Source organism: Eleutherodactylus coqui, chromosome 13 (assembly GCF_035609145.1).
Source record: "Eleutherodactylus coqui strain aEleCoq1 chromosome 13, aEleCoq1.hap1, whole genome shotgun sequence".
NCBI lineage: Eukaryota > Metazoa > Chordata > Amphibia > Anura > Eleutherodactylidae > Eleutherodactylus > Eleutherodactylus coqui.
In genome coordinates this window covers 4,903,057-4,925,213 of record NC_089849.1, presented here as the reverse complement: position 1 = coordinate 4,925,213, position 22,157 = coordinate 4,903,057, and the positions used below count along the sequence as shown (strand labels likewise).

At 50.3% G+C, this 22,157-nt stretch overlaps 1 protein-coding gene across 1 annotated transcript in view; it reads left to right on the top strand.

The window, feature by feature from the left end:
* Nucleotides 1–22,157, top strand: part of ATP9A (ATPase phospholipid transporting 9A (putative)) — a 119,559-nt gene that overhangs the window by 2,271 nt on the left and 95,131 nt on the right. Inside the window, exon 2 of the mRNA XM_066586949.1 lies at nt 20,784–20,928. Coding sequence (XP_066443046.1) covers nt 20,784–20,928 — 145 coding nt within the window. The remainder of the gene's footprint in view (nt 1–20,783; nt 20,929–22,157) is intronic.

Genomic DNA, 22,157 nt, shown 5'->3' with positions numbered 1-22,157 from the left:
CCCCTCTATTACCCCCCATCTAGTAGCGCACATACACCGACCGCCCCTCTATTACCCCCATCTAGTAGCACACATACACCGACCGCCCCTCTATTACCCCCATCTAGTAGTGCACATACACCGACCGCCCCTCTATTACCCCCCATCTAGTAGCGCACATACACCGACCGCCCCTCTATTACCCCCCATCTAGTAGCGCACATACACCGACCGCCCCTCTATTACCCCCATCTAGTAGCGCACATACACCGACCGCCCCTCTATTACCCCATCTAGTAGCACACATACACCGACCGCCCCTCTATTACCCCCATCTAGTAGGGCACATACACCGACCGCCCCTCTATTACCCCCATCTAGTAGCGCACATACACCGACCGCCCCTCTATTACCCCCATCTAGTAGCGCACATACACCGACCGCCCCTCTATTACCCCATCTAGTAGCACACATACACCGACCGCCCCTCTATTACCCCCATCTAGTAGCACACATACACCGACCGCCCCTCTATTACCCCATCTAGTAGCACACATACACCGACCGCCCCTCTATTACCCCCATCTAGTAGTACACATACACCGACCGCCCCTCTATTACCCCATCTGGTAGTACACATACACCGACCGCCCCTCTATTACCCCCATCTAGTAGTGCACATACACCGACCGCCCCTCTATTACCCCCATCTAGTAGCACACATACACCGACCGCCCCTCTATTACCCCATCTAGTAGTGCACATACACTGACCGCCCCTCTATTACCCCATCTAGTAGCACACATACACCGACCGCCCCTCTATTACCCCCATCTAGTAGTACACATACACCGACCGCCCCTCTATTACCCCATCTAGTAGTACACATACACCGACCGCCCCTCTATTACCCCATCTAGTAGCGCACATACACCGACCGCCCCTCTATTACCCCATCTAGTAGCGCACATACACCGACCGCCCCTCTATTACCCCCATCTAGTAGCGCACATACACCGACCGCCCCTCTATTAGCCCCATCTAGTAGCACACATACACCGACCGCCCCTCTATTACCCCCATCTAGTAGTGCACATACACTGACCGCCCCTCTATTACCCCATCTAGTAGCACACATACACCGACCAGCCCTCTATTACCCCCATCTAGTAGCGCACATACACCGACCGCCCCTCTATTACCCCCATCTAGTAGCGCACATACACCGACCGCCCCTCTATTACCCCCATCTAGTAGCGCACATACACCGACCGACCCTCTATTACCCCCATCTAGTAGCGCACATACACCGACCGCCCCTCTATTACCCCCATCTAGTAGCGCACATACACCGACCGACCCTCTATTACCCCCATCTAGTAGCACACATACACCGACCGCCCCTTTATTACCCCCATGTAGTAGCGTGGGGCTCCTTTGGTCTTCAGATCTCCAGCAGTTCGGCGCGGTGTAGATTCCACTGAGATTTAACGGTTCTGTAGGAATATCGGCCCCTGCGGACAGGAAGCTTCTTGTAGTTGCTGTAGGTTTGATGGCGGTGGTGACATGTTCTGACCGGCTGACAGAAAGGGGTCAGCGATTCATGCTGCTTGTGCCAAATTCTGCCCTCCCATCAGCAACAAATCTGGCCCCATCTGACCAGGAGATGTTTCTCCGCTGCTCAGTGATACAAGTTTCGCGCTCTTTTGCCCGCTGGAGTCTTTCTGTTCCTCTTAGACACAATGGCGCTGGAACTGGTCGCCTGCTGTTATACCATCCGTGCGGAGGAACGGCGAGTTGTGCGTTCGGACACGTTAGTTGGAGCTCCAGCGTTGTATTCAGCTGACTGTGCAGCCTGTTGGTCAGAACGATTCCTGACATCCTCCTCCGACCCCTTTCAGTGATGAGTTTCCGTCCGCAGGATCCCCTTCCGCTGGATGTTTTCCCCGATCGCGCCATTCTCTGTATACTCTCCACACGGTTACAAGAGAAAAACCCCCCAGTTGGCGGTGAGACCCCGGCTAGTCTAGCACTGATGACCGGCCTCGTTGGAAGTCGCTCCGATCGCTGGATCTTCCATCTAATGAGGATTCACACTGAAACTGATCCGCGGAAAACTTGTCATGTGATTTTATGTCGCACTCCGGGGTCACGGGGGGAATCACCATACAGGGAGCGCCAATCATGAGAGGACCGGGGGGGTCTAATTAAGGGGTCGTCAGTGTGTGCCGTGCATTATACAGTTTGGTTATTTTCTGCAATGAGGACCGATTGGGGTCGGTTCACATCTGCGTTGGGAGCTTCCTTATTCCTGCTCTGTTTAGGGAGCAGGACAGCGGCACCCCTAGCCAATTGGTTACGTCTTATGACTGAACTGAACGCCTCCATCCCCCCCCATTGACTATAATGGGGGTCCGTTCGGCCTCCGGCCAGCAGTCTGGGATGATGTAGTGCAGCTTTCAGCGCTATTTGCTAGCTGATGTGAACGACACCCGCAGATCCAGCCGCCATAGAGATGCACGGGCGTCCGCAAATGGATTAGACATAGAGATTTGATTTGCGGACCCTTTTGGTCCAGAAAACAAATCGCAGCACGCTCCATTTTTGTGCGGTTCCCAGACGGACAGCTTCCATTGAAGCGAATGTAAGCCGTCCAATTCGTGGCACACCCACAGATGACACTGCGGACGTGCCGCGGATCCGCGGAAAAGCAGGAGATTTAAGGGAAAACTGTATTGCGCATGTCCGGCGGCGAGCTATGAGGGCCATGCGCAGTACAGGAAACCCAAAAGCGGAGGGATCCACACGGGCGCCGCTAAGGGGAAATGCATGTAAGCAGGGCTCACTGGCCGCGGGCAGGGCTGGATTCCGTGCGTGCCGTGGACATGAGGCCGTAGCCATGTATCTTGCAGATGCCTCTGCGGTGCGGCACAGCCTTCCATCACATGGATGGGCTATATAGTGTGATGTACACAGATGCTGCTCAATGTCACATGAGCTCTCTGAATGACATAAAGCCAAAATGTCACTAGAAGTATATCATAGGTATTGTTGTTTATGGCACTAAATATGGGAGGGGGCCCTTAGAGCCCAATTCCTTATATCTAGTTAGTGGGGCAGCCATATTGGCTCCGGTAAGGCTGCTTTATATGTCCCCCAAAGGCTCCTCCCCATCCCTATCTACCTGGCAGTTAATCGCAGTCAGAGACCCTCTCGCCTCCCGTCACTCTCTCTCTGCAGAGACATCTGCATACCTTCCAACTTGAGTACAAGCCCTGTAGCATGCTGTGGCAACTTTTTTCCTGTTAGGCCACACCTCTTTTGTCACTTTACAGTAATAATGTCCTTTATTGGCCCCCCTCACAGATGTGAGTGATGCCTCCCAGTCACTGAATCCCTCACCCACCTTCCTAACCAGGCTCCTCGCCTTTCATCCCCACACAGTGCCTGTCTCAATCTGGCTGAGAGGTGGAGACTAAAGTGAGGTGCACTCTAGGCCTTGGGCTCTGGGACTCTGTGTGTACATGTTCTAACATTGTCGCGGAGTCATCTGTTTCTATTTTTCTTCTCTATTTGGGCCAGATCACCATGATGACTTCTTCCAGCCACAACTCATCTGTGCATCCTGCAATTCCCAATGCCTCTTCTGGGGCCCCACTTATTAAGTGACCCTCTCTGAGTCCCCACTTGGTTTTAGTGCCCCCGCCTGGTTCCAGTGCCAGCTATGCGCCCATCCAGCAGTATCGGTAATAAAGCCAAACTCCTCCCTCACAGGATGGCTGGACCGAGCGCACTGAATGCTGCACCTCTCCCCATCACTGAAGCGAGCTTGGGGGGGGTGGGGGGTCAGGTGCTGTAAACAGAGCGCTAATTACTGAGGCTTATTGATGGACTGGAGTGGGGGGAAACTCCCAATATCTGGGACAGTTGGGAGGCATGAAATTTGAGGAAGGAAACAGCCAGCTTCTCCTTCTAGGATTTCCATTATTAATGAACACCGCTGCATTCTGGGACGTAACAAAGATGGGATCCATTATATATAGTGAAGATTCTGCTTAACTTTAATACAAACTTTCTAATGCATATAGGGGCCTCCTGACCGCCCCCTGATGGCGGATGTCCTCTGTATGAAGTTCTGATAGGTTGGATTCCAAAGTACTCAATCCTTCTTTCTGTGAGGAGATAAGCAGCTGCCTGAAGTGTCTGGCACCGGCTTGTCTCCCTCTTGAGCACACATGCCTTCTTGGCGGTGTCAGCGTGTTCATGGGCCGACAGCGCTCTTACTTGCATGGCCACCTTACATCTGCGGCCGCACGGGTGATCTCTAGCGCACACAGTTCCTCTTAGGTATAACAAGTTCTGTGGGATTTGAGTGTCGCGTCATCGGCTGTTGTGTGTTTAAGGTGTGCGTGCGCAAAACAAAGGTGTGTCTGCAGCCAGCGCTGCACGCATGGAAGGTCTCCGTGCTTGCCTGCATCTGCCCTCTGTGAGCTGCTCCAGACTGATACATTGTAGCGAGCTCATAGCTCTGTGCAGCTGCTGTGTTGTCTACACTGGATACAATTGTATCCACTGCCCAGCTAAGAGCCGGACCTCTATGGGCGGCTTTACTGCCTCTCAGTGGGAACAAGAGTGTTTTCATTCACTGACAGCAAACTAAACTCTTGAAGCAGAACATGAAGTTGTAGAACTCTTCACTCGCAGAATACAATGATTAAAGGGTAATCTGGGATATTAATTTTATATAGTTTTGGCCCCCTCATGCTCACCATTACATAAAAGTAATATACTCACCCTTGGCGCCAGACTGCTGAAGCGGCATCTGAACTGTGACGTCACCCAACCAGCAGGCCTGGTGGCATCCTGTAAACTTGTCAGGTTTATGGGACATCACTAATGACATCCCTGCCAGCCTCCCATTGGCTGCAGCAGTCAATGAAGCAACATTGAGAGGCCCCATCCCCACCACCAATATTTGGGGGCTCAGAAAACCTCTGAAAGTCACTTTTCAGCTGACTTCTGCCCATCTACAGGCTTGTATAATAAGTCTCATCATTTCTGTAATATACTTGCATTACAAATGTTGTTGCTTTACTGCTGTAAATCACATTTGAAGTGGCTGCCACTAGGGGTCTCCCTTCCAGCTGCTATGCCATCCACTCTCTGTCGTTGGGTACAGAGCTTCTGTAGTAACAAGGACACAGGCATATTTCCATAGCCTCTTCCCCTGTTGCTATCTTTATGGGCAGCTATCCTGCACTTGCAGGCTGACAGATCTGCAGACACTGTGATAACATGTCCACAATCTCGGCTGATGTTACAGCATGTGGGTGTGTGTACATGCATTATAGTGGGTTTACTAACCTTCTAGTCAGAATGTCTCTAAATGCATGATTGTCCTGGAAAAAAAGAGGGGCAGGCATTCAGATACTGCCTCCCTGCTGATTGGAGAAAAGACAGTGAAGTGCAGTAAGTAAGGGCAAGGAAGTCAGGACAGTGAACTACTGGCAGAATGCTAGGCTTTCTACACTCCCCTTCCCTGAGTGGATAGCAAACAGGAAAACAGCAGAAAAATGGGGAAGACCACATGAAAATCAGAACTTATAAGGTGCAAACAGCCGCAAATGAGGGGGAAGGAGAATCGGGGGGTATAAGAGAAAACTTGGTGAAAACTCAGGTAGGGTTTCTTTAGTTATCGGCAATCCTGAGCCGATCGACGCAAACAATTGTGTTTTATCAGATTTGTTTTGCACCTTTAATCTGCTTTCAAAGCCCCAAAAATAAAAATACATAAATTTTTTTATTGTCTGCATTTTTCTTTGCTGCAGGTTCTCTCCACGTCTCGAGGCTGTTGCGTAAACTATGGGCCCCTCATGAGCAGGGGCCCGGTTATGATTGCTGCTTCCACACAGACCCTACATCTGAACCGCTGTCTCCCATCTCTGTTTGCTGACATGTGTTCATTTGGGGTTGATGTGTAACGCACATATTTGCCTTTCCTCCGGGTGCCTTGTGGTGTTTAACTGCCTGCAGTTGTACATTTGTGATTGTTGATTTACAGTAATTGATCTTTAGTCAGAAGCTTCCATACAGAACTGTGAAAAGCAACAGGGACAAAGTTTCTTTAATGCGCCCGGGGTGGCATGCAGCACTGTCTCATCTTGGAAAATGCTGGAGAGCTAACAGAAGTGTTGTAGGCATGCTCTGTGAGCTGTGCAGGGAGTGGAGGAGGTGAGCTGTGATGTCACCTATTGTGAATCCTGTGATATATATATTTATGTATGTCACCTCTCTGTGTAATCCTGTCTGTAAAGGGAGGGGAGGAGGTGAGCTGTGGCTATTGTGAATGGTGGTTCCTGTGTTATCTATATATAGGTGTGTCCTCTCAGTGTAATCCTGTCTGTACAGGGAGGAGAGGAGGTGAGCTGTGACTATTGTGAATGGTGGCTCCTGTGTTATCTATACAGGTGTCTCCTCTCAGTGTAATCCTGCCTGTGATGATAATGAGATAACAGCTGAGAAGTTTCCTCTACAGAACAGAAAGCGTCAGACTATTATTAAGCTTAGTGGCCAGTATGCAGGGAGGGGAGCAGGTGAGCTGTGACATCACCTATTGTGAATGGTGGATCCTGTGATACCTATATACAAGTTTCACCTCTCAGTGTAATCCTGTCTGTACAGGGAGGGGAGGAGGTGAGCTGTGACTATTGTGAATGGTGGCTCCTGTGTTATCTATATATAGGTGTCTCCTCTCAGTGTAATCCTGTCTGTACAGGGAGGGGAGGAGGTGAGCTGTGACTTGTGAATGGTGGCTTCTGTGTTATCTATATATAGGTGTCTCCTCTCAGTGTAATCCTGTCTGTGCAGGGATGGGGAAGAGGTGAGCTGTGACTATTGTGTATGGTAGCCCCTGTGTTATCTCTATACAGCTGTCTCCTCTCAGTGTAATCCTGCCTGTGCAGGGAGGGGAGGAGGTGTGCTGTGACTATTGTGAATGGTGGCTCCTGTGTTATCTCTATATAGGTGCCTCCTCTGTGTAATCCTGTCTGTACAGGGAGGGGAGGAGGGTAGCTGTGACTATTGTGAATGGTGGGTCCTGTATTATCTATATATAGGTGTCACCTGTCTGTACAGGGGAGGAGGTGAGCTGTGGCTATTGTGAATGGTGGATCCTGTGTTATCTATATATAGGTGTCACCTCTCAGTGTAATCCTGTCTGTACAGGGAGGGAAGGAGGTGAGCTGTGACTATTGTGAATGATGGATCCTGTGTTATCTCTACAGGTGTCTCCTCTCAGTGTAATCCTGCCTGTGATGATAATGAGATAACAGCTGAGAAGTTTCCTCTACAGAACAGAAAGTGTCAGACTATTATTAAGCTTAGTGGCCAGTATGCAGGGAGGGGTGGAGGTGAGCTGTGACTATTGTGAATGGTGGATCCTGTGTTATCTATATACAAGTTTCACCTCTCAGTGTAATCCTGTCTGTGATGATGAGATAATGGCTCAGAGGTTTACTATGCAGACCAGGAAGTCGTGGACTATTATTAGGCTTAGTAGTCAGTGTGCCTCTGTTACTGTGTTTCCCCAAAAATAAGCCTTAGACAGACTACATAAAAAAAGAATAAATTACCTAACGGGCACGGTCCGGGTCCCCCCTGCTGGTCTGTGAAGTTCCGTAGCTTCACCGGGCTTCCTGCACTTCTCGGCCGCCGACAGAACATTACTTCCTGGTTGTGGCATTAGTAAATACCGCTTCCAGGAAGCAATGGCTCTGATTGCTGGCCAATCAATGCAGCGCTTACTGAACCAATGTGACTGCTAGAATTGGCTGAGAGCAGCACTCGCTGGCCAATCAGACTCATTGCTTCCTAGATGCGGGATTTATGAATGCCGCAATCAGGAAGTGATGTTCTGTCGGGGGCCAAGGAGTGCAGGAAGCCCGGTGGAGCTAAGGAACTTTGCAGACCAGTGGGAGGAACCCGGACCGCACCTGCTAGGTAACTATGATGACATCCCTTGAAAATAAGACCTTGTGCCTCTTTTGGGGCAAAAATTTAATATAAGACAAGGTCTTATTTTCGGAGAAACAGAGTATCTGTATACAAGTGATACCTCTCAGTATAATCCTGTCTGTGATCTTTAATATAAAAACGTAATTCTTACAAGAGGTCATTTTCAGATTTCCCTTTCCTTTAATAATTGTTTTGTACATAATCCGGTATTTTGGGGTCACTTTCCCCTCTTTTCTCCCTGTCATCCTGTGTTCTCTCCCAGCATGCTGTGAGGCGGAGCTCGGCTGTTATTAGTCCTTGTGGTCTGCTTTCAGACTCGCTGAGCTTCTGGTGATTTCATCTATGTGAAAGGATGATTCAGCAGTTTTCCCGGCCGGGTTGAGTGATGTCATCTGAACGTCTCCCATGATGACTCTGAGAAGGAGCTGATCTCAGGAACTGATGCGCTGCAGGAGGAACAGCTATTCGCCATCTTCTGGAGTGCAGACTACATAGTATAGGAAGATGCCCGGAGTCTGGCATTACAGGTCCTCACCAGGCCCTCTTGTCGGCAGGCTGACTACATGGGTTTGCAGCTACAGCTCTGCTTCAATGATGTCTTTCTGTTTATACTCTCGACCATATAGGGTCTGAATGTGTCAGCTCCCCCCCCCCCCCCCCCCCCACCGCTCAGTGTGAATGTGTCAGTTGGGCGCCCCCCCCCACCCACCGCTCAGTGTGAATGTGTCAGTTGGGCGCCCCCCCCACCCACCGCTCAGTGTGAATGTGTCAGTTGGGCGCCCCTCCCACCGCTCAGTGTGAATGTGTCAGTTGGGCGCCCCCCCCCCCCCCCCACCCACCGCTCAGTGTGAATGTGTCAGCTGGGCGGCCCCCTTCCCCACCGCTCAGTGTGAATGTGTCAGTTGGGCGCCCCCCTCCCCCCCCCCCCCCCACCGCTCAGTGTGAATGTGTCAGCTGGGCGCCCCCCCCCCCCACCGCTCAGTGTGAATGTGTCAGCTGGGCGGCCCCCTTCCCCACCGCTCAGTGTGAATGTGTCAGTTGGGCGCCCCCCTCCCCCCCCACCCACCGCTCAGTGTGAATGTGTCAGCTGGGCGGCCCCCTTCCCCACCACTCAGTGTCAATCAAGACTCATATCACCTATTGACAGTGAGCGGTGGGGACCGCCCATCTGACACATTCACATTTCCAGGAGCCAAATCTAAGGATAACCTAAATGAGGATGATCAAAAGAGAGACATTGTTGGAGTTCGAGGGTCTGTGACCACAAAGCTATGCAAGTGGCCCCGCTGACATGAGGACATAACAGGTCTTCTATGATAAAGGCAATGACCAGTTTTTAAACAGCTTGTGCCAATATGGAAGCCAATGTGATAATGAACAAACGTGCAAATCAATTCATCTACCGAAAATGACGTTTTTGTGCTAAAAAAAATCCCTCCAAAATGCTGACCACTAGGGGTCTCCCTTTCTTGTAATTTGCTCTCCACTGCCTGTTGTCATGTGAAGTAAAAAAAACAAGATGGAGAGCGAGAAGTGGAGAAGGGTGATGACTTTGGCTGCTCATAGAAGTCTATGGAGAGAGGAGGAAGGAGCAGAGAAGCACACAAACATGGTTGCTGAAGCTAATAGTAAAGAATGTAATGTTTAATGTGTTTTAGATACTGAAATTACTTCTCCACTGCTCAGTACTGCTGTATAAAGTCACCCATAAAGATATGTTTGGGTGTTCCAGATAGACAGGGAGTAGAGTCTGTTGTCTTCTCCATGTACAGTCTGTAGGACACATCATAACAGTCACAACTCCTCTTCTAAATGGGAAGGAGCCCTTAAACCCCTTGGCCCCAATATAAACCTGTGGGGCCCCTGTAAACAGTCAAGTCAAGTAACCTATTAGGAGGAGAAACTGGAAAACCCAGAGGTTCTCTTGTCCTTTTTTGGATGCAAAACCAGGACCGCAGCGCTGCAGGACAACACTGCTGCCCCGGAAGCCACCGGAAGATGCGGCCTGTAATGCTGTTCCTAGAGATGCTTCTGTAGGAACTGAAATTTTTGGTGCAGGAGGAAAAAACGCAGCATGTTCTATTTTTGAGTGGATTCAGTGGACGCCGTCCGACGCATGGTTATTCCGCAATTAACATTGCAGAAAGATGGTGGATTCCGCATTGTCGCCTAACGACGGCGCGGGAAAATATGTACTGCACATGTCTGATGGCGAGCCGTCCGGACCATACACAGGATAAAGAAGAAAACTATAGGTACACAGGGTCACTGGCCGGGCGCAGGGTCGGATTTTGGTGCAGGATCCCACATCCGGAATCCAACAGGAATGACAACCGACAACCACTGTGGCCACAACTATAACTCTTCTAGGGGTTGTCAGATTTCCCAGACCCGCCTAGTCAAGGATGCTCACACGGAGTGGGAAGTCTGTAGTATGTTAGTCTCAACGTTGTAGGTTGGATTCCAAGGACTCTTCTCCGCACGGTTGTCTCTTCTGCAGTGGCAGGGTGCAGTCACACAAGCTTCTTCCAATACTTAATTTTTCGCGTTTTCCGCTTGATTTTCATCCGTTTTGCTTTCGTTTTTTTTCCGTGCGTTCGAAAAAGAAAACAAAAAGGGACATCCTAGTAATATAGTAAGGTCGAAAAAAGCCATATGTCCATCCAGTTCAGCCTTTAACCCCCCCCCCCCCCCCCCCCACCACCCCCATGTTGATCCAGAGGAAGGAAAAAAACCCAATGAGGCAGAAGCCAATCTTCTTAATTGAAGGGCTCAGATTTCCTTGCGATGCGGTAGTGAGTGCAAACGCATCATTATGAAACCAATTAATTTCAATGGCTTCATTCTCATTTGTGATGTTTTCACTCCTGCGTTGCTGTATGAAAAAAAATCGCAGCATCTTCTTTCTTTTTGCGATATCGTCCATTGTGTTCAATGGGGCCGGCGGCAGCAGTGACCCCCTGCTGTGGCCACGACAGCCGCGGCGGACATGATGGGAATCCCCGCAGGGATGTGAGGCGGTTTCCATGTGAAAATGCCTCGCATCTAGGGTTTTCAAAAGGATTGCGAGGGCCATATCGGGCCGTGAATCACGCTCGCGCCAGTGTGCCAGAGGTTTAGGTTGTGGATTTCCAGTGCAGAATGGAAATCTGCGTCTTAAAGGGGTTCTGTCGGAAAAAAAAAAACATCCTCACCTGTGCCGTACGGGGCGGTCACCGGGAGGCTGCTGCTCCTCTTCTTTCCCTCTGGCAGCTGTCTGATCGCAGGGCAGAAGCTGGCAAACTTTCAGCTTCCGCCCCTGCTCCAACCATGCCGTCCGTGGACGGCAGAGGTTAGACGCATCCAGGACAGCGGGAGCGCGCAGGAGCCGCTAAAAGATGACCCCACAAGTGGCACCTAAACAACGGAGGGAAGAGCAACAACGGTGAGTTAATTTTTTTTCGCCCTTCTCTTTTTGCAAGTTACGCTCTACAGGGACGCAGGGAGAATACATTTTTCCATCGCGTCCATCATGACCGCACACATGGAGGTCGCTCCGCCTGTGATCCTTGGGACAGGAAGAAGGAGTTCTTTAAAAGCCACCTCCCACCGCTTGACTCCAGTGTCTTCCTGTCCCAAACGGACACAGGAGGAGTTCTCCATGCTGAGGATGGAGGCGATGGGGCTGCAAGCGCTACTTACCGGGGCGCGGGGTATCCGGCCAGGGGAGGAAGCTTCCACGCTCCATCCGGAGGTCGGCATCTTTTGTGGGGAGGGAGCGGCAGGTGCAACTGCTCTGCGCTCCTGCTCCCCGGCGTCTAGCGGCGGCCGGCTTCCGGGTATGGGATCGCGTCGCGCGATGACGTGAGATGGGATGATGTCAGACGCAGCGCGGGCGCTTAAAGGCGCCAAATTCAAATGGGAAAGATCCTTCTGCATGTCCCAGGCTTCTCTCCCTTCCTGCCTGAGCAACATGGATAGCGCTGAAGGGGATAAGATTGTGCCAACTGTAAGTAGTCCACTTGGACAAAAATGGGGGACATCTTTTTTTGTGAGTAATGAAGTTTTCACACCTGGTATTAGTAATGACTTCTCCTTATAGGAGGAAGCATTAAAAACTAAACAGGAGAAAAAGAGGATCAAAAGGTGTGCGTTATGCGCAAAAAAAGTGGACGATAACGCCAAGAGACCCATATGCTCGGACTGCGCTACAAAAATAGTTAGACGAGCAACATAACCTATTACAGGGTATTCGGGAAATGGTGTGTGAAGAGGTACAGGCAGTAAAAGAGCAAACCTTTGATGCCCAGCCGGGGCCGTCCCGGAAAAGGGCCCGCTCCGGGACTTATGGGATCTCGTCACCCGAACATTCCGAGGGAGAGTTTTCAGACAACTCATCGGAAGTGTCAACCCCCACGCCAGAAGGAAATAAAAAGTATTTTTTCTCAAATCTGGACCTAGAAGAACTAATCTCCGCAGTCCGTAACACCATGAAGGTCACTGATACTCCGCAGGATGAAATATTTGGTGGCCTCAGAACCCGCCACAAGAAGTGCTTCCCAGTTAATGAAAACCTGCGGAACATGATCTTAGATGAATGGCACAAACCCAAACGGGGTTCCATCATCCAAAAAGACTTCAGAGAGAGACTCTCTTTTACTGCGGAGGATGCCTCTCTATGGCGAGTAATTCCAAAAGTTGACGTGCCAGTCGCAAAATTGACAAAAAAGACGGCGCTCCCCTTTGAGGACTGCAATTGAAAGATCCAATGGAGCATAAAATGGAGGGGTTTCTAAAAGGCGTATGGGAATCAGCCTCTACGGTTATAGAGACCAACATAGCGGCCACATCAGTGGCAAGATCCCTACACCTGTGGCTCGATCAGTTGGATTCCCACCTACACTTAAAAACCCCTAGGGAGGAGCTTCTCAAATACCTACCCCTAATTAAAAAAGCAACAGCCTTTTTAGCGGACGCATCGGGGGAGTCCGTAAGATTTGCTGCAAGAAGTGCAGGTCTAGGAAATTCGGCCAGACGGGCCTTATGGCTCAGATCATGGGCAGGAGACCAAACGTCCAAGTCCAGGTTATGCACGATCCCTCTGGTGGGCGAATACCTTTTCGGACCAACACTGGACAAAATCTAGGAGAAATCAGCAGATAAAAAAACTAGGCTTCCCAATGGACTACCTACCCAAGAAAACCATTCCCTTTCGGAAAGAGTATATTCCAAGGGGAAAAAGCAAAGGGAAGTCGGGTAGGTGGTCCTACCCGAAAGCGGGTAGAGGGAGAACTTCGGGGTTTCCCTCCAAATCTGACCCAAGATAAAAGAGTTACGGTGGGGGGCAGACTTCTCCAGCACTCAGAAAACTGGCTGCAGATCTCAAAAAGCCCCTGGGTTCTGGAGATGGTCTCTTCAGGCTATAAAATCAGACTAAACTCGAAACCCCCCCCCCCCCCCCCCGACAATTTCTGCATAACACCACTGCAGGAGGGTGTATTTAATTTAATTAGGATAGGAGCGGTTATTCCTGTCCCTGCGGCTGAACAAGGCCAGGGTTATTATTCCCGTTTATTTTTAGTTCCAAAGCCGAGCGGTAAGTTTAGAATTATTTTGAATCTCAAAAAGTTGAATGCATATGTAAATAATTATACGTTTAAAATGGAAACTATACGCTCAACGGTCCCATTAATAGGTCAGGGTAACGTTATGTGTACTATAGACCTAAAAGATGCGTATTTCCCCATCCATGCGACATCTCAAAAATTCTTAAGATTTTCAGTCTATATGAATAACACTATACGACATTTTCAATTTATCTGCCTACAGTTTGGTATCTCCTCAGCCCCTAGAGTGTTCACAAAGATCATGATAGAACCAGTTAGGTTCCTGCGGGAACGCAATATCAAAATTGTCCCTTATCTAGACGACCTTCTACTGATAGCAAGCGACGCTAAAACCATGAGGGTCCAGTTAGAGGAGACATTACATCTACTCAGAAAACTAGGCTGGATCCTTAATTACGAAAAATCTAGCCTCGTCCCAGAAACCAAAAAGATATTCCTGGGAATCCTTCTGGATTCAAATAAAAATCGGTCCTTTCTACCCGAATCAAAAGTTTCCCATATTTTGAAAGAGATACGGAATTTCAAAAAGAAAAAAGAGGTGTCAGTAAGGGAGACAATGCACATCCTGGGCCTAACGACGTCCTGCCTTCCGGCAGTACACTGGTCTCAGTTTCACTCCAGGTCTCTACAATAAAAATTGTTAACGACCTGGGATCGCTCTCAGGAGTCCTTGGAGGAGAAATTCAAACTACCACTATGGGTAAAAAAATCCCTAGATTGGTGGCTGGTACCATCAAACCTGAGGAAAGGAGTCCAGTGGGCATCCTCGCTTACAGTATATGGCGAGCAAAATCCTATCGTGGGCAGAGGTCAACACAGCATCCCTCTTGGCGGTCCATCTAAAAGGGACTCAAAATCAGGTGGCGGACTTCTTGAGCAGGAAAAGACTGGATCCGGGAAACTGGTCCCTCAACCCAGAAGTATTCCGACATCTTACGGACCAGTGGGGTCTACCACAAGTGGACCTTTTTGCATCACAAAAAAATACAAAATGCCGGGACTACTTCTCCCTAGATCAAGCAGACCAGCCGCTGGCATTAGATGCACTATCCCAGGAATGGGAAATGCCCCTGGCTTATGCGTTCCCTGTCTTATCGCTGATAGCCAGATGCCTGCAAAAAATCTCAGGCAGTCACACCACCATCATATTCATCGCCCCGGCATGGCCAAAAAGACCATGGTATCCAATGCTAAATTGGTTGGCAATACAATTTCCGAAAGCGCTACCCCTCAGAGAGGATCTCCTATCCCAGGGCCCAGTTTTGTTCCGGAGAAACCACTGGCTAAAACTGATGGCCTGGCTGCTGAGAGGCAGAGATTAAAGAAACGGGCTTTCCGACAAGGTGATTAATACTTATTCAAGAGTCGGAAATTAACTACTTCAAAAATCTATTACAGAATTTGGGAAGTATTCTGTACATGGTATAAACCAGAGAGCCCGAATCTAGATTGTCCGGACTTTATTAAAATTCTAGATTTTTTGCAAGCAGGGCTAGACAAAGGTCTTAGCGGGTTCAGACAGCAGCTCTTAGCGCCTTGTTTGATGTCAAACTCATAGAAACAAATGGATAAAAAGGTTCCTGAAGGGGGATGACAGATCAAAACTCTTCGTGAGGGGGCCATCTCCCTCTGGGATCTTAATATAGTCCTGGAGGTCCTCCTGCGACCCGCCATTCGAGACCATTAACCAGATCACGGTTAGAAACCTATCCATGAAAGTCGCCTTTCTGATCGCCATCACATCGGCTAGAAGAATTGGCGAGTTACAAGCCTTATCCAGTAGAGAACCCTACTTAAGGGTCTTAGATGATCGGGTAATATTCAAACACCCCCCCCCCCCCCCCCCGACTTATTACCAAAAGTCGTGTCCCCTTTTCATCTAAATCAAGAAATAACACTGCCATCATTTTGTCAATATTTTAATAACGCGAAAGAAGAGCGTCTTCATAACCTAGACGTCCGAAGAGTAGTAAAAACCTACCTAGAGGTTACTCAAACTTTCCGAAAATCAGAAAAGTTCTTCTTACAATGCCAAGGGGCCAATAGGGGCAGACCAGCTTCAAAGGACACTATAGCTAGATGGATCAGGCTAGCGATCCAGGAGACCTACAAGACCAGAGGTTTGGTAGCTCCAGAAGGGACGAGGGCCCACTCCACCAGGGCTGTCGCCACCTCCTGGGCAGAACGCAGGGGAGCCTCAATAGATCAGATCTGCAAGGCAGCAACATGGTCTGGTATAAATACGTTCGCAAGACATTATAGACTAGATCTCCACTCAAACACGGAGTTGGCCTTTGGACGGAAAGTACTCCAGGCAGTAGCCCCCCCACACACCCCTAAAGAAAGGTCTTATGATTTGGTATACCTCCATGTGTGCTGTCATGATGGACGCTATGAAAAGACCAGAATTATTCTTACCGTTAATTCCTTTTCCATGAGTCCATCATGACAGCACATGCTTTCCCACCCTTGATTGATGTATATAATGTCTGTACATACAATTAATGTCTTCCAGTGCTAATAATAAAACTGTTGGACCTCGTATCCGTTGTGATGATTTGGAAGTCACCGGAGTCCAGTGGTGGGAGGTGGCTTTTAAAGAACTCCTTCTTCCTGTCCCAAGGATCGCAGCCGGAGCGACCTCCATGTGTGCGGTCATGATGGACTCATGGAAAAGGAATTAACGGTAAGAATCATTCTTGTCTTTTTATTTTACTGACCGAACCTCTTTAAGTCGCTTTCACGCGGCCCATAAGCTCGCGGTTTCCCACTGAAATGCTTCCGATCCTCTATCGAGTGTGAAATTCAGGAGAGATGATCAGACCTTCACAGATGCGATGTGTTTTTGCCTGAAAATCGCCTCGCATGGCGGATAAATCGCATGTGGACAAGCGTAAGATCGGGCTCAGTTTAACGTCCCAATATGGCGCTCGCCCGTGTGTCGGGAGCCTTGCATGCCGGTTTGATGTGGATCTGCACCAAAATCCACAGTGAAGTTTCTGCTGTAGAAGGCAGCCTCCGGCCGCCGCATCTGTAGAGGTTGACGGCACACGGAGAACGTAAATATATAGCTGGGCTGGGGAGGGGCTGTTATCAAAATAGAAGAAAAACGGATTGTCACATCCGTATAAAAGAGATTCTTTATTGTTGCATATTTGAAGATGTCCATCAATGGTTCAAGGAAAGCTCATGTTCCAGACTGCAATGGTCCTTGGTGGTGAGTGGTCCTGCGAACAAGGACTATTACAGTCCGACAGGTTGGAGCAATCGCCGCGCTTTCCTATAAATCCTTTAAAGCAGACGAGGAGAGATCTTATACAGATGCTGCAGTCTTCTATCCTGTATATAAAGCCCTCCAGCCCCCCCCACAATTAAGGTACACTGCAGTAAGCTTATAGGCTGGGTGCTGGTTGTCACATACTATGGGAAGGCTTGTGGTGGACCCCCATGTGCAGGTAGAATAGGAGACAGAGCCCAGAGTACTTTGCCTGTAATAACAAGTATGGCCACTGTGGAGAAAACGGATCTGTCTGCTTCCTGTAGAACTCGGCTCGACTTACAAGCGCACTGGCCCAGTGAACGGCCGATCTGCAGGGGGCCCGGCAGCAAACCCCACCAATCTACCATTGATGGCCCATCCTGAGGACTAATGCTGGCCAATTCCTTTAACACTCTACATCCTATCCAAGTAGACTCTATAAGCCGCCTGCACATGAACGGGTCGGATTCTGCATGCGGGAGCCTGCAACGGAATCCGACCCTGTGCCCGGCCGGCATTCGCGTGTACCTGTATTTTCTGTACTCCAGATGGTCCGGATGGTTTGCCGCCCGACATGCGCAGTACGGAATTCTTTTTTCAAATTCTTTGTCGCGATGGCACAGTATTCACGACCTTTTCGCAGTGTGAATTGCAGAAGGGCCGAGGGGCGGATGGCTTCCATTGACTTCAATGGAAGCCGACGGTGTGGAATCCGCACGAAAATGGAGCATGGTGGGATTTTTTTTTTCCACCACTCTCAAAACTTGCAATTTGATATTGCGGGGAAGAAGCATTCTTTTCCCAAAGCATGCTATGGACACCGACCGCGGATTCCACAATGCAAATCCGTTCGTGCGCAGGCGGCCTTAAACATGAGAACTTTCCCGCATTGAAAGGGTTAACCTCCACCACTTTCCAGGCGGAGTAGTTTTAACAAGTTGACCAGAGAGTAAATCTGGACGCTCCGATCTGCGGGGCCGGTTGATCTCAGAACAAACGTTCTCGCTGTTTTCTGAAGGTGCGAAGCTGCTGAATGACGTCTCCTGTCCGGCCGGGCTGCCAGCTCACTGAGTCAACATCCCGGGACGCGTTCACCAGGCGCGGCGCTGCGCCCTCCTGCCACCGCTGGAGCCCAACGGGAACCGTTGGGAATGTCTGCTAGATACAATGTTGCCGCCCTGGTGTGTATCCATATGCTGCATCACTCTCTGCTCATCGCTCCTATATCGCGCACAACGGGGTCCAGATTATCAGACTGTCTGGATTATCAGATGACAGATCAATGATAGTTGCCAACCACCCCGACACCTGCAGATTATCGTAAAAGTGCCGCCATCTGTGGCAACATGGGGAATAATCACCGGGCGCGCCGTTTCCCGGTATGTGAGGAGACGTTCACCCCGCTGATTGTTTTGACTTCTACCTTTTTGTCCACTTGTCCGTAATCCGTTTTGTAATTATGAGACGCAAAGCGGAAGCCGGCGTTTTCATGGCGCGCTCCATCAGATGCTGCCGAACAGACGTGTAAGGAGTCGTTCCTGTATGTTTGGCGCATCCGCTCCCGATACACAAGCCACTCCTGTCTGTGTGACCAGACGGACTCCCTGGCGTTGTTTGCCGTTACTGATCACCTACAATGGCCGTAATGCAAGTTCCTCAAGAGTTATGGAAACTGCGGCCGCCGCGGCTATAATGGAAATACCGAACAACGGAGACCGTCATGGATGTGCTTATTAGACGGGGGTGCGGCGACTAATGCTAACGAGGGCCTTCGGTGGGGGATTCCTGCACAGGGCAGCATGACGACATGGATGCTAGCACAGATGTAGCCGTCATAGCGGCATCTTCTTTGTCACATGGCGAACTGTAGCCAACGAGCGCGAGCCCCGATGAGCGACGCCTGAGGCGCAGGATTACTGGGGGCTGTTAGACGAGTGCTGCTGCCACATGCTGTGGTTGCATATTACTGCCGGTTGTTGCAAGGATCTGTTAAGGCATCGCCATGTGGCGCCATCTCACGCTGCTAGACCCAATATATGACTTCATGAAGCCCGGGTAATTAGCAGCCGGCCTCGGTCTCCCTGGCCGGTCGCTGAGGCCGGCTTACATGCAGTTGGGACGAGGACTCAAGAAGGTCCTTTTGGCTTTCATCTGACCGGGGTAATGCAGAATGATCTGTCGTAGGAGCAGTAAAATGAAAATGTGACGGAGACCAGCGGCGCCTCCCACCGACCGCGTTGACTATAATAGCTTTTTATGACAGACCCCCCTGATGGAAGAGCTCGGAGCGCACGGCTTATGTCACACGGATTCGTCACGGGCTTCTCTAGACGAAGCCATTAAATGGAAGCCATTATAGCCTGCCGTTTACTAATACCTGCATTTCCAGCGCCCGGCTTGGTATAGTTTCTGCCATCGCACACATCAATATTAGGCGACTCCCCGCTCCTCCATGCGCCGACACAGAACAGTCCGTGAGTTTCTAGTATAATCCGCCAGTCCGGGGGGGCCACATCGCCCTCTGACAACTTTCACATAAGTGGTAAAACCAACGCTGAGGGCATAAAATGTGAAACCTTTGGGTCTTGAGAAAAAGTTTGTGACTTTCTTTGCCAATATTCTGTCCTGAACCTCTTAGTAAATGTCCCTAAATGTGAGTGATGGAGCGATAAGCGGCGTCCGGCGCAGCCTTCATTTCTCGGACGTTGTGAGGTTTTTCAGGGCCTATATGTTAAACGGAGGGAGACTCCACAGTATGACCATTGCCTAATAAAGTGCAGTACAAAGGTACTGCAGTGCGAGCGGCAGAGGCTCCTCGTGTCTCGGGTATATGTACAATGCCGTCCTGGGTGTAATATAATAATGCGGTGACTTTTAGACCTTTTAGATAAGATACGTTCTGCAACAATGTGATTTTATGGGATGAAATGTACGCGGATGTAGCGTCCCGCGCTCCTCCGGGAGCCCGTAAGCAGGTAGGTGGAGAGACGCCACATGAAATAGGAACTGTTTGTACTTGACAGCAGAATTGGCAACGCAGTCTCTTTTGGTCTTCCGTGGAATGAAGTTACAGTCTCTTTAGGCACTCAGCGGGCACGGCTCCGGGGGCACGCTCGTAGTCTCTATGGTGGCAAGGCTGCCAGCCTCTCAGCAATGCAACTATGTCACTGAGGGGCACGCACGCTGTTGTCGCAGTCAGGAGGCTCACGGCTGTCTCATAGCCCACGGCTGCCCTTGATGTCTCTCGGGCTCCAGGCTCTCTCATCTGCACCCAACCTTTTCACAGACCTCTGGCACTTGATGCCGCACTTCACTCGGTGGCAACAACCTTGCATGCCACATCCTGTGGGGTAGGCCATTCCCTGCCATCTTTCTAAACAAAACCAGCGTGCCCCGCCATTACGGCGACTAGCCATGTAAACCATAAAGAGGCCACCAAACGCACCGCGCTCCCGGGGCACCGCAGGGTCTCCTACATAAACCAGCGAAGCGCAAGTAACCTCTAACGCTTCCCTCGCGGATCCTCTCATCCCCCCAAACGCATTGGCAGACATTACCCTTCCATTAGGTGACAATACGAGGTTTACGGAAGCTGCGATGAAAAAGGAATACTTACAAAAGTACTTTGGCCGCGGGGCGGGGGAGGGGGAATTACATACAGTAAATTACTGCCGTAACAAAAATGCTGCAAAACCGGCACCTCTGCCCGCCCGCCGCAGGGGTGTGGGCACCCGGCCCAGACAAAGCTGGTCTTGTAGATCCCGTTCTCTGTAATTGGCGCTAAATGTGCTTTTTAGTAATTGCATCTTCTCTATAATTGGCTGTGACTGAAGGGACTTGACCTGTGAGCCGCTCCGCCGGCGCGTCCTGCGATGCCTCGTATTACTACAACACTCAGTATCTTTCTGTCTTTTTTTTTCTTCAAGGTGCTGCGATTGTTTGGGGTGTTGCGGCCGCCGGGAATTAAGGCCGCGAACGGTCTGGCTCGGACACCCGGAAAAAAGAGAACAGCGGTATCCGCGAAACGTCATCAACAACCAGAAGTACAACTTCTTCACGTTCCTCCCTGGGGTAAGACCGGCTTACCGTATTTACGCTTGTGGTCCGTCCATCCAGACAGTTGCAGCCGCATCGCAGGAACTCCATCCGCTTGTGCAGCGATTCGCGGTGGTTGTGCTGCTGATGCTCTGCGCCGCCTGTGTACAGTGTTTGCCTCTATACAGAGGAGTGCGTCTGATCCTGCGCCGGGTCTCCTCTGTACGTGTTCCATGTCTCCTCTGTACGTGTTCCATGTCTCCTTTGTACGTGTTCCGTGTCTCCTCTGTACGTGTTCCGTGTCTCCTCTGTACGTGTTCCGTGTCTCCTCTGTACGTGTTCCGTGTCTCCTCTGTACGTGCTCCGTGTCTCCTCTGTACGTGCGCCGTGTCTCCTCTGTACGTGCGCCGTGTCTCCTCTGTACGTGTTCCGTGTCTCCTCTGTACGTGCGCCGTGTCTCCTCTGTACGTGCGCCGTGTCTCCTCTGTACGTGCGCCGTGTCTCCTCTGTACGTGCGCCGTGTCTCCTCTGTACGTGCGCCGTGTCTCCTCTGTACGTGCGCCGTGTCTCCTCTGTACGTGCGCCGTGTCTCCTCTGTACGTGCGCCGTGTCTCCTCTGTACGTGCGCCGTGTCTCCTCTGTACGTGTTCCGTGTCTCCTCTGTACGTGTTCCGTGTCTCCTCTGTACGTGTTCCGTGTCTCCGTATTTTTACTTCCATTTACCACGCAAATCTTTTTGTGCACAGAGTTAGGAGGCCCAATTATTTTCTACCATCACTCAGTAATGATCCGTGAATACAGAACACACGCAAGAAAAACGGGCATGTCTTAATAGCGCCGCTGACTGTAATGGATCCGCGTGCAGACAAGAACTACACTTACCTGAATGAGCCCTTAGTGCCCTCTTGGGCGACCGGAACCACAACTCCAACAGCCTCCAGACCTGAAACCGCACCAAGCGCCCAACGAGCCGACAACCCGTACCGCAACACAATCTGCCATAAATGTTTGATATGTGTGGGTCCTCCGTCTGGGACCTGCACCCAGGGCCGGCTCCAGGTTTACATGGGTCCGTGGGTGACAAAAGTCGGCCCCCTGAGTAATTTATAGGCCCATACTGCCCTGTTACCAATTTTAAAGGCTTTGCTCTGCCCATTAGTCATTTATAGGCCCCAATGTGTCCCCAGAGTAACTAATAAGATCCAACTGTGCTTCCGGAGAAATTAGCAAGTACCCCCCCCCCCCCCCCCCCATAAATAAAATAA